The sequence below is a fragment of the Cygnus atratus genome, chromosome 13 (assembly GCF_013377495.2).
Source record: "Cygnus atratus isolate AKBS03 ecotype Queensland, Australia chromosome 13, CAtr_DNAZoo_HiC_assembly, whole genome shotgun sequence".
Taxonomy (NCBI): domain Eukaryota; kingdom Metazoa; phylum Chordata; class Aves; order Anseriformes; family Anatidae; genus Cygnus; species Cygnus atratus.
The window spans coordinates 8,542,053-8,560,635 of NC_066374.1; the positions used below are offsets into that span (position 1 = coordinate 8,542,053).

Consider the following 18,583-nt stretch of genomic DNA (forward strand, 5'->3'; position numbering starts at 1 on the left):
TACATTCTGTCTGAATTTATTTTTATAGGTCTTGATCCAAACACTACTGAACTCAGTGATGAGATTTCTATAAGCAACAGTGGGTTTGGTATTTGGTCCTTAAAAATAAAGTGTCTGCAGAAGAGTAGGTTCATATCTGGGTCTCACAGGTTGGCATATTATGGAGTATAAGGGAGGAAAAGGAGAAAACATTTCACCTACTAATCTTAATTATAAAGGGCCCAAACCTGTTTCCATTGAAGCTGAAAATAAAAATTACACTGACTCTGGAAAGAACACAAGTTTTGATTTTTTCCTTTTTAGTAAATCAACTCAAATGCAAGGATAACCAAATTTTGACATAATTACCTATCTCTCTGTTACTTAAAGCTAAATATGCAAGACTCCGTCACATGTGGTGGTGGTGATTTTGTTTGTTTTCTGTTTTTCCCAACAGCTTCCTTTACTCCATTTCCTACCCTGTAGTTTCGGAATAGTTCAGGTCATTCTCACAAAACGCTGCAGATGATGTCAGTGGTTGTGATTGCTGCTGCCTGCCTTGGGTCTAAACCTGCCGGTTATGAAGCGCAGTGCTTGTTGTGCAAGCATGTTATGCAAGATGCTGCAACTTTAAGAGCCCAGTGTCAAAGGTAATCCCTAAAGAGACTTGCATAACAGCCGCACATAAAAATGCCAGTGCTGGCTTTTTGTTTTAAAAAGAGAAAAGGAATCCTATGAAATCTTCCAAATATATATTTTTTCCCAAGGGCAATCACAACAGATCTGTGCACACATTTTGCTTGATTTTCAAATAGCTTTATACATCCTTTATGGTATATGTTTCCATGCACACATACAAAGCCTTGCTGTAGCTATCTGGGTCTTGAAACATTTGGAACCCTTTCAAAGAATATTTGTGCTGTCTATTGTGGGCAGACCTGAGTTATCTCAGCTTGTGTTTCAAGCTGGAAAATAAAAAAGCGTAAGCCTGAGCTGAAGCTCTCAGCAGAGTTTATTAGCTCAGGCACAGATCTGTGGCAAATGCAGTCCCGTGGCTTATTTTTTTCCCCCTCAGAGCAGATAGAAGGCAATCACTCCTGAAGGAAAGCTGTGCTCCAAAATACCTGCTATGCTCTTTGACCAATATGACAATTCAAGGTGAGGCTTTGCTACAAAAATGTGGGGTTACAACAATCCATACACAAAGTCCAGCCACCACCGTCATAAAAATACATGAAAAATGGTGGGAGGACGCATTTGAATACCTTCTCTCATACACATACACAAGTATATAAGCTTTCATAATACATTTTACACGTGTGTCCTATAATCCCCTATTCTCCAACCTCTGTCATATAGCTCTGCTCCCTACAACAAGCTAAACTTTTCTCTTCCTTCTCTTCCTCCCTGGCCTGCCTTCATCTCCTTTGGGATATGGCCTCTGCCTAAAAGCCTGCAAGGCAAGGCTCTGTCCTCGCTGTAATATTAGTGCAGGTGGAGATCCTCTGGTTCCCACACCCTTTCCCAGGTAGCAGTCCTCATGGCTGGGGAAAGGGAAAGCGCTGGGAGCCATGCGACACCAGCACTGCAGGCAAAGCTGATTTTGCTTCTTTTTTGGGGGAACTATGTATGAGAGTAACTAAGGGAACAAAGAGAAATTTAAAAATCGTGTGATCCCATTCAGCAAGAGACAAACAAGCAATGCCAGTACATTTAAGCACTGAACAGAACAGAGAGCATTCAGCTCAAAACCAACTCCCTTGGGACTCACTTTTGGAGGGAGGGCTAGAAACAGCAGTTGTTAGGGCTTGTGGTATTTCTCTGTGTTTGGAGCCAAAATCAGAAACCAGATGCAGTGAAGACCTCCACGTGGCTTTGTGTCACAGGAGACGAGGCAACAAAATATGTAATTCCTTTCCACTTCCGTCACTCATGATCTATTGTGAAATGATAGCGCTGTGCCAAGAAAAGCCTCTTCAGCCTCTGCTATTGCAAGCGTGGATGTAGATCTAAGTGGCCATTTGACAGCCTATGTATTCATGTATATAATTTTACATCTGTATTTGTAAAGATGCACACAGAGAAAACGAACCTATGATAACACTGCCAGAAAAATCACCATCCTATAAAGCCTGCAAAAGCTCAAGCTCACAGGCGCAGTGCAGCAGTCAACTTTACTTGCAGTACTTTGAAGAAGCAGGTACCCACAGAAAGAGAAGGAAGGTGAGATCTGCAAGAACTCCACAAAGGAATGGCCTCGTTCCGCAGAAGCCCTGACAGCGGCTTTAGCCTCTGGGGAGAGGTGGGTAACGCACCCTCAGCTGGTTTTAGGCATTTCCCAAGTCCTCTGCCACAGCCTTACACACTTCACTGACCGATTTGTCATCAGCCTGGCCTCCACATCTGTTGGCGAAAGCAATGCAGGTCCTCTCTGTGCACCCAGCTGCCCCACAACACCTGTCTGCTCGGGACAGCCATACAAGTTCCCCCACCACACTCCACTGCCGCAGCCTTGGTTTCTCTCTGGACTTCCCTCTCCCCTCCCCACCATTACAACAAAATACCACGGATAATCCTGGAGAGTGCCAAGTAAATACTCCCTCCATTATACACAGGTTTGCTATCATAAGGGAGTTATGTTCAAGCAAACTTTTTATTAAGGGCATGCCACAGAGATAGCATCTTTTCTTTCCGCCTCTGGCTGTTGACTTTAAACCTGGAAATCCCACTCAATAAGGATTTCTGACAGCACCGAAGTACAAGGGCAGCTTATAGTAAAGTGCTATACTCTATTTCAATAGTTTAAAAGCCAACTCACTGCAATCACATCATTACTCACCATAGAGGGCCCCATGTTAGCTAATGGGAAAAAGAATGAAATACAGGGCCTTTACATAGTCAGGATCCCAAATAAACTTGGCTTTGTTAAAGGACAATCCTTACAACGGTTTGTCTGGGAACAGTATTTCCTATGTATTTGACACAAATAGCCTTTTCTTCAGCATCAGAGCTGCATGTCTGCTTGTTCCAGCTATTTGTTCTTGAACAAACATATTTATTGTGGCTAATGAAAGGGGAAATCCCTCTCCCTGTTCATGTCTCTGTTCCCTTCTGTCCTTCAGTGACCTGGCGTGTGCCTCACCCCAGAAACCGAAATGACTGGAGCAGCCAAAAGCATGGAGAATTGTTCTGGGCTCCCACTTCTGAAACCACATGCAGAATTTGTTACGGAAAATCTCCCATACTAGACTGTAAATATCAGTTCCCTTTTAACAGGCTTACTTGTGGAAGTTACCTCCACCACCTACAGACATGTTCCCTTCCCAAAAAGCTAGACTTAGCTGTCCTATTGAGGTGCAGCCAGCGGTGACGGGAAGGCAGAGTCTTTTCCATTCCTGCCACCTGCTCACGCAGGTAGTTCCACTTCTTGCAGACAAGCTGCAGAGGTCAGTAATACTCTCCCTCCCTCCATGCTCGTTCCCACTTCGTGTAATACTGTCAATGACTGTTCAATTCATCCTGGGCCACCACCAGTCCCAGTGCAAGAGAGTAAAGCTGGATCCTCATTGCAAAAAGCACAGCACAATAGGAGGTGCTCTGTAGAGGGTCTCAGACCTCTGTAGAGGTCTCTGTAGAGCGGGAGAGGAGAAGGGGCTGAGGGGTGCTAGTCTACCTTCTCCTGAGCACCAGGGGAACAGCTGGAGCATGCTCTGGGCATCCCTGCAGAGCCTCTCTCGTTTTAATTTCAACCTAAAGAAATGTAGTTCATATCCTGAGACCACTCCACAGTGTGAAGCAAACAACAGCAAGTGGTCTGCTGTCGATTTGTTGCCAAAGCGCGCTCCTGAGCTAGAAACCCATCTCTTTTTTCGAGTTGCTATCACCTGGCTCTTGTAATTGAGCAAAGTCAATAGTAATATGATATTCCTGGTTTAGCTAAACGTCTGAAATCTGGTTCCTTATCTGAAGCCTTCATTATAACTAAAACATTGGTTCTGAAAAAATGAAATGAGAATTATAAGTAAATAGACCATCTCTCAAGAGTTCTGATATTTCAGATTAGGGACTTGAAGTATGTAGAATACTGATAAAAAGAGGAAAAAACATTATTAAAGTAAATCAAATATATTCAATACATCAAAGTATACTAAAAACTGTAGCAAACAATTTTCCTGATGAAATGCAGGTGCAGTTACATCTTAATAAAATGTGTTTACAAAAAAAAGCATTTGCAAATTAAAATTCTTCTTCTCTGAAGGGCAATAATTCTCTATATTCCTGCTACATCCTGCTCTTACTGCTAGTCCTAAGTCAGTCTAATTGTGAATCATAATTGTGAATTATCATGTGGTCCAATTTTGCTTCTTCTATTCACAATCTGAAAGTCTTAGTCCTTATGTGGAATCATTGGGATTTCTTGCACAGCAGTGATAACATAAAAGGGCAAGACAGGACTAACCTGGGTGTATCTTACAATCACCTCTACGCCCCTTAGAGAAGAGCCTCATTCTGTTTTATTTTGTATATCTGGATTACAGCACATCAGGCACCTTCATGTTTTAAGGAACAGGCAAAAACTAATTTATCACTACACTGAAGAGAAAAAGAAATAGCAGTTATAAGTACAAAATTTCTAGGATTTAAACAAATATTTCTAGGATTTAAACAAATATTTCTAGGATTTAAACAAATATTTCTTCGTAATCACAGGAAGAAACTTTGAACACAGCCCTGCCTCCATTGCACTCTGCACAGTAAGTGACTTTCTGTCTGGCAGAGGAAGAAATAATTTATGACAATGAAGAAGCGTCAACCATTGGCACAGATAGCGCATATCCCCTCGTTGGCTTTCTGTGACTCCACAAACCTTCACAGGAAACGTTAATGGTAAAGTTTTGCTTTCAGAAACATTGGCAAAGCCCTAAATCCCTGATTCCCAAGTTTGGATCTGCAAAACATTTGTGGTCCGTGACACCACAGTGCATGGTCCACACCATGAAACCATGCTAACTGCTGACCTTTGTGATCATGGTATTGTGCAGCAAATGTTGTGGTTGCTAGGATAATTGCTTTGAATAAAAATTACTTCTTAATATTTCCCTAGCTAAATTTGTGGTATATTTCATGTCAATGTGTAACTGCATGTGTTGGTGGGAAGAGAAGATGTTACAGATCCCTCTTTCTTCTCAATGCACAATACACTGTGAAGTTTTGCTTTACAGAGAGGCTGCTTAAGGAAGCTACTCCTGGATGTGAAGAGAGGTTCTAAATTAAGCATATTCAAGTTTCAATAGCAAGTGCTAGTAGAACTTACATATTTTGAGACATTTTTAGTTTCTGATGACAAGGAAGTTGGCATCAAAAAGGATTAAACCCCACAGACATAGGTTACTGACCAGGACATACAGCCTTCACTCAAGCTCTAATAAAATCCAAATCCTGACTCCTGCAAGCAATCTGAGGATCTTTATGGTTTTCTAAGTTTTCAAAGGGTATGTGTCAGTGTTGTAAATTTAATTTACATATTTAAGAAATAATTGTTTCAACGTTTATATTTAAGATACATGCAAACGTAAATGGGTGCCTTGGATATTTACAAACAGCAGAAATAATTGCCAGCTTGTCTTGAGGATTAAAGTGTCACAGCTTGCAGCTCAGTGAAATATAACCCAAGAAGTTTACACATTTGGGAGATATAACAATGGGAAATTATTCTGAGGAAGTGCGCAAGGGAAAGCAGCATGTATTAACTGAAATATGTTTAGACTGACAGTATTAATTGGCAGTATTAATGGGGATTGAGGGTCACCAATTCCTCTCACAGATCTTTGCGAATCCAAACTAAAATAGGTCCATTAGCCTGGACAGTGACTGAATCTGTGTTTACCTTGCCTCTTCCTCCCTCTGAGCCCCAAACCTCTTCCTTGCGCTCAGTGTTATTCTACAAGTGGATACTCAGACAGGAAGCATAGATAAAACTAAAGGCATAATCTACCTTTTTCTCAAGTTCCCTGCACTGGGTGTACGTGAAATTATTTCCGCCAGGGTGACCTTTGTCACAGCCACAGCCGCCCTTCAGCAGCAGAGGAGGCCGCGTAACTCTGTGAGGGAAGGCCTCAGGCCACACAGGGCCTCCACCCTCAGGCAGGAGACAGGTGGCTACAAGGCTGCCTTCGATATCGCTGACTCCCTCATGTGTACTCTAAGAGGATGAACACATCCATTTGTCCAGCCTCGTTTATGTACTTAGCTAAATTTATACTGTCTTGCGGCTCTCCAGGCACAGCATGAGGGAAAGGGAAATAAGCTTTGCCCTGACCCAGCAGCAATAAAGGCACGACTAAGTTCTGCCTACTTGCAACAGGAGACCTGCTGTTGGTACTCACTACATCACCAGGATTTTCAAAGGAGAAACTTTAAAACTTCCTTTGGCCCGAGATGAAACTCTGGGCGTTTTTAAACTGTTTTCTCTTGCTTTATTAAATGAGTGAATGATTTAATGTTTCTTTTAAGATGGGAAATGGCATCACACTGCCACAACGAAAGCCTGTTTTAGATTGTTTTATTACACAATTTTTAAATGCACATTGCCATAGCATTTCATAGCTGTGTATTTACATCTACCTTTCTAAAACACACAGTATATTATGTTGCAATTAAAAGCCCACAAACTCAATCTGATATTTCTTCACTAATTTATTCCCAAGCCAATATGTATTTTAATGTTCCAAACCATTGCTAATTAACACATGGAAATATTTTAACATGGATTTTGATTAATTCCATTTAACAGTCTAACCAGTGCTAAAACATATGTGGTGTGTCATTTCTTTCTTTTGAGGAAGGCATTGGCATTAAATCTTTCAATCTTCCTGAGCACCAAATGCTAATTTCAGGAAGATTAAATAACAGACTGCAGCTACAGTTTCCTTTCTTTACTTCCCAGAAGGTGAAATGAACATATTTATGTGGGATGAATTTCTTTACTGCACAAGCCAAAATACAGAAATTAGATTTTTTTTCCCCAACATTGCTAATACACTAGCAATCGCCTGCCAACTAAATAACTTTAACCTATATCTGCAGTTCATGGACAGTTGCCAAGTTATGCGTTCAACTTTCTTTCCCTCTTTTTTATTATTATTATTTTTATTTTTATTAAAGTATTCCCATATGATGTTTTCACCTGCAGCTCCTAAATGCTTTTCCATACTCGAATCAGAGACAGCTAGCTTGCGGTGGGGTGACTGGCCATAAATCCGGAAATGCTCATATATAACCATCCTCTGATTTTCACACTTTGAAGGTATGCTATAAATATGGTTCATATGGTACGGCTTTTATGGTTTAAAGTCTAGTATGATTCTGCATGTCAGTGGACTAAGCCTACAAAATAGCCAGAGGAATTCATGCAAGTAAGCATCTTATGCATGTAAAAGAACCAGAACGTAGAGCGGAGGCTGCTGCCTTCTGGATCACGGGTTAATTGCTCGCATATTGCACACAGCTTTTCACAAGATGGAGTTTGATGAGCTTAAGAGCAGTTAAGCACTTCTGCTCTTGTGATTCCCACCAGAAAGCCAACCACACCTGAGTACTGTAGTTCCTCTTCCCTCTGTGGTGAGTCCAGTTTACATGTCCTCACTTCCACTGTCCATCCTGCTTCCTACTGAAGCTGAAGCAAGGACTCATATGTTAAGATTGTGCCTACACTTCCCTCACGTCTACCACATCTCTCTGTTGCATAGTAACCTGGTTTTCCTCACCTTCCCCTACTCCTTATTTTAGTTGTTGCAATATTCTCTGTAAATCTTCATTCAGCTTGACAATATATGGTGCTATCCCTCCTCCTTTATCTTTCTCTAGCTATATTTCAGTCTCAACCGCTACCACTGTGTCTGAAACAGTGCTTTCTATTTGGTTTCCTATTACCTCTATAATATCTAATCACACTTTCTGCACCATTTGGCTGCCCAGATTCCTGACATTTGCACAAGAGCATTCCAGTTGTTACTTACTGATCTACGCTTAGCAGATAAAGCAAAGTCCAATTTTCTACTTGACTACCATTTTCATCAGGATTAGAACTTTTTTTCCCCTCAGAGTCTGTATTTGTGCTCACTGATTTTCTTGTATTTTCTTTATGCCTCTTTTTATACATTTAAGAAGCATGTATTGGATGCAATATTTTCACCACATTCACTTGGTGAGTGGCCCTGGGAGAAAGTCAATTATAGCTGCCAGCAAGAGCCCCAGCTCTTGTTAAAGGAGCCAAGGCTGTCCTGAGAAGCCCCACGTTCAGTCCCAGTGATGATTCATGGTAGCTGTCATTATCCATGCAAAAATGTGCACAGACTCTCTTGCCTGAACTTTAAAACAAAACAAAAAGTGACTTCTGTGTTCTTGGACTGCTTAAAACCGTAATTCTTATGCTATCTACAAAGAGGAAAAAAAAAAAACCACACACCCAAAGGTATGACTGAAAAGAGCAGTGAACATCTACACAGGTTCCTTCTACCTAGCTGTGTGTTACTTTAAAGGTTTGAGTCAGATAAAATAATATTTAACTTAGCTCATGGTAAAGTTTACAAATGGCCATTCATTCTCACACAGTGAGCCAAACACAGATCCACAAATATCTGCCAATCCTGCTCTCCGCTAACCGATGACATGCTGTTCACAGCCCTGAGTGAAAACATACATCACAAAAAAATCAAATACCTGAAAATGGTGCTTTCTCATCTTTTGTTACACGAGCATTCTTTGTTTTACAGTTCACAGAGACAGGATAGTCAAGTCACTAAAGCAGGTCATGTTCCACAGCAGTGTTAACAAATAGTGCAAAGGCTCCGGCTTTGTTAGCGCTGCTGGACTACTCCTGGAAGAGCACCCGGCTTAGCTGACAGCTATGCAGAGCATCAAGATCCAGGAGCATTCTTCCTGGTGCATTTGCAATGCACATAGATGAAAAGAAGATGCTGAAAAATCAGCTCTACCAACTTCTGGTCATTAGTTAAAAAGTACATTGCCAGTCAACATGAAGACGATTTTGCAACACTTAACTAGATTTTGATATGGCTAGATATGTTTTCCTTAAATTAATTGGAGCAAGGAGAAGAGAGATGCAGTTTTAGTTATGGAAAAGCAGCCATAATACTGTATACTTACTCCATGCTTTTTCAACGAAAATCTGAAAAATACTCCTCTAAGGGTGGAAAGCAAATATAGCCCCCCTTTCTTAGTCAGATGCACCAAAACACTGGAGCACACATCAAAAAGGGGAACAGGATTGATTATTTAAAGATTTCTGACTTCTGTTCAATCTACAGAACTCAATAAATTAAGCTTGCTATAATAAGTTTGAGAAGTACCAACAAAGTGACACTGTCACATAGTCACAGACCAAATCTATTGGCAGAGCTATGCATACACCCTGCAGTCCCCCCAGGCCACTAAATGATGCCTCCCCATCTTTGCTCAAGCAAAACCAATTCTACTGCTGCTCTCCCCAAAGCCTTTAAGGTCATCTTATTTTGTGACACTATTATATCACACTATTCGGGTAACAGTATTTCTTACTCTTAACTTGGATCACTAACAAGCCACTTATAAGCAGCTACTTGGGCACTGCAGAATTTTAAAAAAAAAAAAGTTAAAAAATCACTTTTCTAACACAAAACTTTTTCTAAGACTATGATCTTTTAACTATAGCTAATTTTATGGGCCCTGTTTTGCAGTCTCCGAGATAAAATGCAAAGTCCTCATTGGTCACAGAGGTTAAAATTCAGGCCCTAAATATGCATAATTACTTTTTACATTTTATTTAAAATAGTAAGCTGTCCTCTTGCTGTTCCTGCAAAATACTTTTCCTAACAATTGTCCGAGCAATCGGACAGTAGCCTTAGAAAGGCCACAATAAGAGGTCTTCAGTCGAGTGGTGTCATATGGTCTTCATTTAGAAGTATCACAAGAACATTACTTCTCACAGTATTTACAAATGAAAAACATATGGCTGTAACCTGTAATACTGCAAGAAATACTGCTCTTTGGGTTTGTTTTTGGCCTCAGACTTTTGAAATATGAACCAAGCAAAGGGATTTCAGCTTAATGCTTGATTCGGTCCATTCTTCTTCAGAGCTCAAAGTCTGGGGAATGGATAAAGCCTGCATTTGAAAAAAAAGTGATTTGCCCACAACTATGGTAATGCACTATAGCTGGCAACCAGAGAAGCATGTATATCAGAAGGGCGTGGGGATGGTTAAAGACATCTACTTTCCATTTAATTAAAAAAAAAAAAAAGATATTAAACTGGCTTTGGTTCCTACAAAGAGTTTTATAAGGCATATATATGCCCTTTGCATTTACTATTTAGGTTCAATCAATATGGTTATCTACCTGTCAATTTTTCTTGCTCTTTAATGCAGAAAGAGAGCAGCCTTTTTTATAGCTAGCTCAGAAAGTACTAAGCTAATCAATACATGCAGTGATAACAGAATGATTTGAAACATGTAACAGAAGCTTATCACTTCGCAGTATACTGAACCCGTCAAAATATTTTCCTAGAAGTAAAGTGAAAATAGAAGTTCTTCATTTTTTATTACTTAAGTGGGTGGTGACATAGATGTTGTAGGGCGTTTGGATTTGTTCCTAGCTTTGTATTTTTAGGGAAATTTGGTATATGAGCGTTTGTTACTTTGTAGGAATGTGAGGCCAATTGTGCAGTGAGATTTAAAAACTCTGCCTAGAGAATCAAACATTATCTCAATTGCCCTTGATTTCCTGTCCCTAAACATTTATTGGAAATCCATGCATTGTTCTGGAGAACCGTGCATAAGATTTTCCAGGAACACATCTTCTGATGTTCCCACAGACCTTAAAACCCTTTACTTTACTCAATACTCTCAGTAATTTGTGTTTGAGCCCAATCTGAAAAGTACAGGCTTTCCTTTCAACTATCTCCTGCTGAGTTAGTCGATTTGAAATAATTTGTAAGCATCTGATTCCTAGAGGTTTAAATATACATACACGTATCAAGATTCCAGATTTTAATGCAGCAGAGAGAGGATCAGTTGTTAGTATGGTCTCTAACCTCTACTTTTTTTGAATAAATGCATATAGGATTTAGCTATGCAATTCTCCTTGACTGGTAAGTAACTATCATCTGCCATCATACAATTTAAGTAGGTGGAATTCTACATAATACAAAAGCTCTTTGTGATGTCCCAGGCTTGCCACAATTTACCAAATGTTAAATGCAAGCACAAAATTAATGTATGTATGTATGTAAATACAGAATAAAGAGATCGGCGTTAATAAGAAAGGAACAGGAAATAATGTTTATGGCTGGAGGCTTCTTACCAATTTTATGTTTTAGCTCCAGGGCTGTTATCATCAATTCTATGTCATGATATCTGGTGCATTTCTGCATGCCCCCCGGAAGACATGACAGACTTATGGCCTTCCAGTTCCAAAAGGTCTGCTTCACAGTTTCTGAATCCTAGAGGCTGCAAGCCTGGTAACTGGTGATTACATTGGGGTTTACCCAAGGCACCAAAGCATTACAGTTTTTTTTTTTACCTGCAGCCTTAGAAAATGATACCAATAAGTAAAACACAGCAGAAAGGTAAAAGAAATCAAAAGGATCACACAACCATAAAGAAATCCTTAAATGACAAAACGAAGTCTACAGAAGCTCTGCTGTTCCTGTTCCTCTACCAGAAGTGTCCATGCATGGTGCAGACAGGTCTGAACGAGCTCTTTGTGGTAAGTCTGGGTCTGGAAATCATAGAGCAGCATCCATTGAGAGGTAAGGGTTATTCCATGGGTGCAAAAGAGCTGCCACCACTACATTCTGACCCAATCTCGTAAGTCTGTGTGAACTCGCCATGAATCTTTACAAGCTCAGAAATCACTAAACCACAATCCACTGCACAGTGGAGACATGCCAGCAGCAAGGCATTAACATCCTTGTCCACTCCAGAGGAGCTGAAAGATGGATGGGCATATCTGAGGGCAGAACTGGGCCCTGAGAATGAGCAAAGATTCTTAGAGCAACACCTCAAGTGACACAAATTACGTTATAAAATTGATCACTTCCTTACACATGGCAGAATGCTTCCAGGGCACTCAACATCCTATTCCATTAAACCATGATAAATGAGACCATATTTCCACATCACTCTGAGCTCATCTTTTAAATCTGCTTCTTCCAATATTTGGTTACTTTTCCCCCCTCCTTAAGATATTAAAAACTGTCTTTTTCTTTCCCACCATGACACTTCTTAATAGATGACATTATTGTAGGACTGTCACAGAGGAGTTTTATTTCTCCACAGAATTCCTCATTTTGAGAGCATGCAAAATTTTGAGAAAAATCACTGAAAAAAGTTTGGTGTGCAATCTCAATGTGTACACTTGGCAACTTGAAAAGTGGACTCAGATGCAGGAGGGCTACAGAACAAATGATGGAGAAATGCCCCCAAAAGTAACTCTCCTAGTGCTAGTTCGAAGAAGATCACCACCACCGCCACCTGGAACAGTGTTAGGATGGAAACCTGTGGAGCAGGAGCAAAATTGTTTCAAGCAGATGACTACGGCTGGAGGTGGCTAGGGAGGGTTCATAAATTGATAAGCACCACTGAAGGATCATAAGCCTCCACATCAATTGTATAAAGATTACAACAGAGCCACTCACTGCAGTCATTCTGAAAAGGTTATGGGTTTCACAGGTGTGCACTGTCAGTTCTGATTAAGCTTAAACTAAGCCAGTTATCTATAACGTTGGATTGGAAGGGGTTTTATTGCTGAACGCAGGGTAAATCAAATTCAGGATACACATCTGTGGAAAAACACAGAGGGCCAAAGTTCACAGTCCTGACACAGGCAAAAAAAAATATAAAAAAATCCAACCCTCCAAACTCAGGAGGAGATTTGCCTGCAAAACATCCATCAGTCTGGCTATTGTCATATGTTCTGTATCAGAAAGGAGAGTTATACATCACCTCAACACAGCTTTGGGTTTTCTTTCCCTTTTCAAATCATTGCTCACTTTCATGAAACAGAGACTGTTTTAAAATTATTACCTGCATTCAATTCTAAAGTGCCTAGAGTTTACCATTTATCTGATCATAAATGAAATTAATTATACACCCGTACTTTTCACTACACAAAATATAAACTAAGGCAGCAATAGCAACAACTTCACAACTTAATTTTTCATCTCTGTGACTAGAAACCTTTCTAAAAACAGTCCACATTAGAGATCCTCAGAACTACACAAAAAAGACCGTGGGTGAAATCCTGTGCCCAAAAAGAACTGGTAACAACTCAATTGATTTCAACAGTGCCAGGATTTCACCAGAAAAATCAAAAAAAAAAAAAAAAAAAAAGACAAGTTGCAAAAGACACATTCTGTTTCCAAAAATACTTCATATTAATGCTGCACTTGAAAGTACATCTATTGACTCATAGTGTTAATAGATGGCAAAAGTGAATAAATGTATTTGCTTTTGCAACATCATTATTTCCTTTGCATGCAATTATTTACTTGCCAAACAATGCTAGTGACAAATCGCAACAGACTATGAAGCCATCTACATCAGCAGATTTTTAACCTAAGGTAAAAATAAACAGAAACATCTGTAAAGTAATCTTGTACAAAGCTACGTTTATTAACAAATACATTTTCTAATAAAACACCATCTGCAAGCAACCCTCAGCTTCCACTTGATATAAATAGGCCTTTTACTGTTTTCAGATGCAGTTCCCAGAAAATTATTCCAAGCTCTACTGCAAAACACATCAGTCTTTGTTGCTGCCTGGAATGTTAATAAATAACATCAAGTTTTTAAATAGTCAAACAAATTATTGGCTTGAAACAATTACTCCAGTAGAAAAAGCTGACCTTTTGCAATAAAGTGGCTTAAGAATGCATCACTCCTCATTCCTAGTATGAAAATATTACCAAACAGGGAAATATTTTGCAGGAAACAAAAAACTATGAAAAACCCATATTGCAATTCTGCTCATACACACGCTATAAACCTACCTTGAAATAGTTACTGCTTTAGAGAAACTCAGAATAAGAGAAAAAGTATACAGACTGTAAATAGTTCAATTGGTATCCTTATTATACATCTGTGCTTGGAGTGGACATGAATATGAACAGATTAAAATGTTCCTCACAGGAATATTGTACTGACCAGCAATACAAAATTCAACAGCTTAAACTGTTGGTAGCAGAGACTGGGACTGAATCCCAATATTAAGAGCTCTTCAAAATGCATAAATGCTTTAATGGGACACATTTTCATAAGCATTACTCAGAATTTAAGCCACATTAATTCCATTAAAAGCAATGGGAATTCAGCAAACTCTGCAAATAAACTCCGTACTGGTAGAACTGTTTAGTACTGCTGAAGTCTGGAGACTGCCATTTTTCCTCAAAGAGATTAAAACACTGATATTTATGTCAAACTACCTCCTAACTGAATATGCAAAATAGTGAAAACTGCAGATGAACCAAGATATTAGAGTTCTCTGTCCAGAATTCTAGCTGGTATAAATGTATTATACCCAACTGAGACCTAGCCTTTTAATATTAATTGGAAACAAGCAATGTTAATATTCCAATCTGTGATTTTAAAATTTCATTAAATATTTCTTACTGGGACTATCACAACAAACTTTGCCAAAAGTAAAGTTAGTCATGCATATTCTAGAAAAAAATGAATGTTTTAAAACATAGTTCCAGGAAATGGAACTGCATATTTCCAAAGACAAGTATTCAGTGCACGAAATACTCAACCAGTACGAGAGAAAAGATATTTTGAACTACTTACTTCACCAACAGGAGGAATGTTAAGCTTTGGTACTTTGTTCTTCGAACTAGGGGTGTTCACTTTTCCTTCCAACAGCGTTCCAAAGGACTGATTTCCATATCCACTCTCAATTTCTATCGGAGGTTTCAGTTCAGGCGAGTCATTGGGTACCTGGTCTTGACCATCCATAGGCCTAACATACGCCGTAGGCTTTTGCTGGACCATGCTGTTTTTACAGTGAAGTCCTGGTGGGAAATTCTGGGTCGAAAGACCATTGTTTGCAGATAACAAAGATGTGGAAGGAAGTGGAGATCCAGGACCATGACTTACAAACTCAAGCTCTGTGGGTGACTTTGAATGACTGTTTTCTTTGTATGTATGTTCTCCAGCTGCTGACTTTGAATGATTATGCCGCCTTGAATGTGAAGACGCTGCCATAGAATTTGCTTCCTCAGTTCCTCCACTTTTATGCTGCTCACTCTGACAATTGTAGAGGTCTTCATACCTGCCCTGCGGCTGGTCATGAGAAGAGCTATGCTTTGTCCTACTCTGCTGACTACTGGATTGGCTTGGCTGGGCCCCACTAGAGTTGTGCCCACCACGTGACCAGTCTGTCCTCGACTTCCTGCTGCTCTGGTGACCATGTAGCAAAGTAGAATTAGATGATAATGAAGAAGGTGGAGGCATTGATGTCGATGAGTGGCCACTGATCTGATGAGATGGGATCATCCTGTTTCTTTGTTCCGGGAAGAAGGTCTGTTCATTTTTGTCGATGGGCGTCTGTGGGACAGAATTCTTTGGGATTCCTACAAGGTGGCTCTGATTGGAATGGTTAGTTAGCAGGTCCTTCATCTCATCATAGTTTCCCAACGTGTTCTGGACACGGTTTGCAAGAGCATCACCTTTATTTGTCTAGAATAAATAAAGGAAAAGAGTGAATAAATTCCTGATTAGGAAGTTAATGCTTGGAATAGTTGTCTTAGAAGATGGCAAATGTTAGCTGTTTAATGGTGTCATGCTGACATTTAATTTAATTTCAATTACATTTTGCATATGTTATGTAAGAAGAATCTATCAATAACTGTGTTCAAAGAATCTCTTGAAACAGGCTTGCATGAGTAACACTTGTATACTGCTTCCCATTTTCTTAAATATGCTCTCAGAGAAATGTTTAAATTACATCAGTTATGGATGTTATGAGCAAAACAGGCTGGTTTATGTCAGAGAAGTTGGGCTTGTGCATTTCATATCTCGCAAAACATGAATGTACAATTACTGGTTACTCAGCATTTGAACTGCAATCACACATTTTATTTAAATATGTTATGGCACTTTCACCCCCTTGACTCATAGCTCTGCCATAAACAGAAGCCAGGTAGTCTATAACAAACACACAGGGGCAAGCTCTTCTACAGTGTAACTCCATTTCTCTATCCAAGGTTCAGTTTGACCCAAGGTATCTACTCTCTAAATACATAAAAGAAAATGCTTCTAACCACTGAAGAGTTATAGCAGTTTCAAATAAATGATCATTCCAAAGATTTCTTAAAGAATATAAATAGAGATGACTACCACATTCTTAAGTATTCTTCCCATTGTTTAAAGGCTGGTTGTATTTGTGAATCATGCTTTTCTCTGAATTCCAGTAATTATTAAATAAATACTGACTCATCTGTGTTTCACCACTATTATACTTTCCCTTCTGAAGCAGAAAATGTTTTGTTTTTTTATCCCTTTACCTTTACACTTACAAAAAGCTGGACAAATAAGCTGGAAGCTATAACTAATATGCAGCTAATTTCCTCTCCCCTTGTTCTAAGTCACCCCACAGAGACCCAACGTACCAGCCTTCTCACTGGCCTTTATGTTCCATGGAAATGACCAGCAGAGAACTAAAACACCGCATTCCCAACGCTTATTACTTTACGTGACTCAAAGGATAAAAACAGAGAAAAAGTATAGTTCAAGCAGATGGTTAACTTCTACAGTCTGGAATTAAATTATCATAGAACCATAGAATATCCTGACTTGGAAGGGGCCCACAGGGATCATCGAGTCCAACTCCTGGGTCCGCACAGGACCACCCACAAATCAGACCCTATGTCTGAGAGCATTGTCCAAACACTTCTCGAACTCTGGTGGCTTGGTGCCGTGACCACTCCCTGGGGAGCCTGTCCCAGTGCCCGCCCACCTCTCGGTGCAGAGCCTTTTCCTGACACCCAGCCTGACCCTCCTGTTGCAGCTTCACATCGTTCCCCTATGTATACTGCAGCTACATAACCTAAGTAGTACACAGTGATACTTTAGGCTACAGCCAACTGTTTTGTTTTTTTTTGTTGTTTTGTTTTTTTCACTCAATACAGCAAGTAATGTCACAATCCAAAGGGGCCTCAACACCAGGTCATAAAGATGGGAAAAGGCAGCACTGTGAGCTTGTGGTTGGTTAGAGACAGTCCCACTTAATTCCTCAACCAAGGATGCTACCATGCCACTGTTCCCATCTTCCACAAGTATTATGCAGAAATCTGAGTGATGAAAAAAAATCCATGCATGGATTCCTCCTGAAATATCTGCTTATATTAACCACTACTGAACTAGTCAAGAGATGAGAATATTGCAGAAAGATTTTTCTCTTAGTACTGCACATGCCATAAAAAATGTTGAAAAAAAGATAATAAATGCAAATTTTCTTTTGCTCATTCTCAGGGATTGTAACATATATTACCACTGCACTGAGGCAGTGATTTAAAAATTAACTGTTCAGTGTTGTTCTCATCTATATACATTTTGCCAGCGCTCCTCACTGACACAGTTAATAATCCCAGTTGTGGAGAACCACGAATCACTTTTATTCACTAACTAAATCCCTAGGTTGGTCATTTTAGTGGCAAAATTATATTCTATCTACACTAAGAATAAGCTCTTTGTATATGAGCAGTCTCCTTCAACTGAGTTGCACAATGAGCCATTTGGGCAGCAGCCAAAACCAGGCTCTCTCTGTTCAACCCCCAAATTTAAAACAAGGAGATTCCATTGTGCTTAAGGGCCCAGCAGGAATTATGATGCGAAGTCTAAACACTTACATACTTGTTCTGTTTCCTCCTTCCCCACCAAACACTTTAACTCCTTATGGGATGGCACATAGGAAACAATCAAGTATCGAGAAAAGCCTGACCACTAACCTTTACCTCTGGTTCAGCTGCACTTCCAGGGTGCATTTAGCTTACTGTCCAGAAAGTAAAAGGGGGGAAAAAAGAGAGTACTAAAAACCACATTATCACTGTAACACTTCAACGTCATGGCACATTAAATGGCTCTTGTCTAGGTCCTTACAGAGGGAATCAATATTTTAATTTGAATGTAGAGCTTTTCAAATATTTCTGTTTTTTTACATGTCATGATTATAAAAATAATTTTGGTTAATATTAACTCTATTTTATGCAAGCTATTCACATTCTGGGGATAAAAGACCATATAAAAGTATTATTATTTGTACTCATTTTCTGGGAGCATTAATAAAAATATATAATTATTGAAAAATATGGAGGTAATTAATTTAAATATCCTTAGCATATTTTAAGTACGCTAAAGCTCTATCCAATAGTTGTTGAAGTCAATGGAAAGATTATTATTTTCTTCAATGTTTTTTAAACCAGACTGAAAAGTAGAAACACATAGTGAATATGAGCAGCAAATTAACTTATAGTGAAATAAAACTAGAGCACACAACTAAGACCAGACTTGTGCATCACATAACCTGACTAAGCTCACCGTTGCATAGTTCA

At 39.5% G+C, this 18,583-nt stretch overlaps 1 protein-coding gene across 11 annotated transcripts in view; it reads right to left on the reverse strand.

The window, feature by feature from the left end:
* Positions 1-18,583, reverse strand: part of AFF2 (ALF transcription elongation factor 2) — a 336,498-nt gene that overhangs the window by 228,985 nt on the left and 88,930 nt on the right. For all 11 annotated transcript variants that reach the window (XM_035541447.2, XM_035541446.2, XM_035541445.2 and 8 more), the window contains one exon: positions 14,820-15,710. In XM_035541447.2, the coding sequence (XP_035397340.1) occupies positions 14,820-15,710 (891 nt within the window). The remainder of the gene's footprint in view (positions 1-14,819; positions 15,711-18,583) is intronic.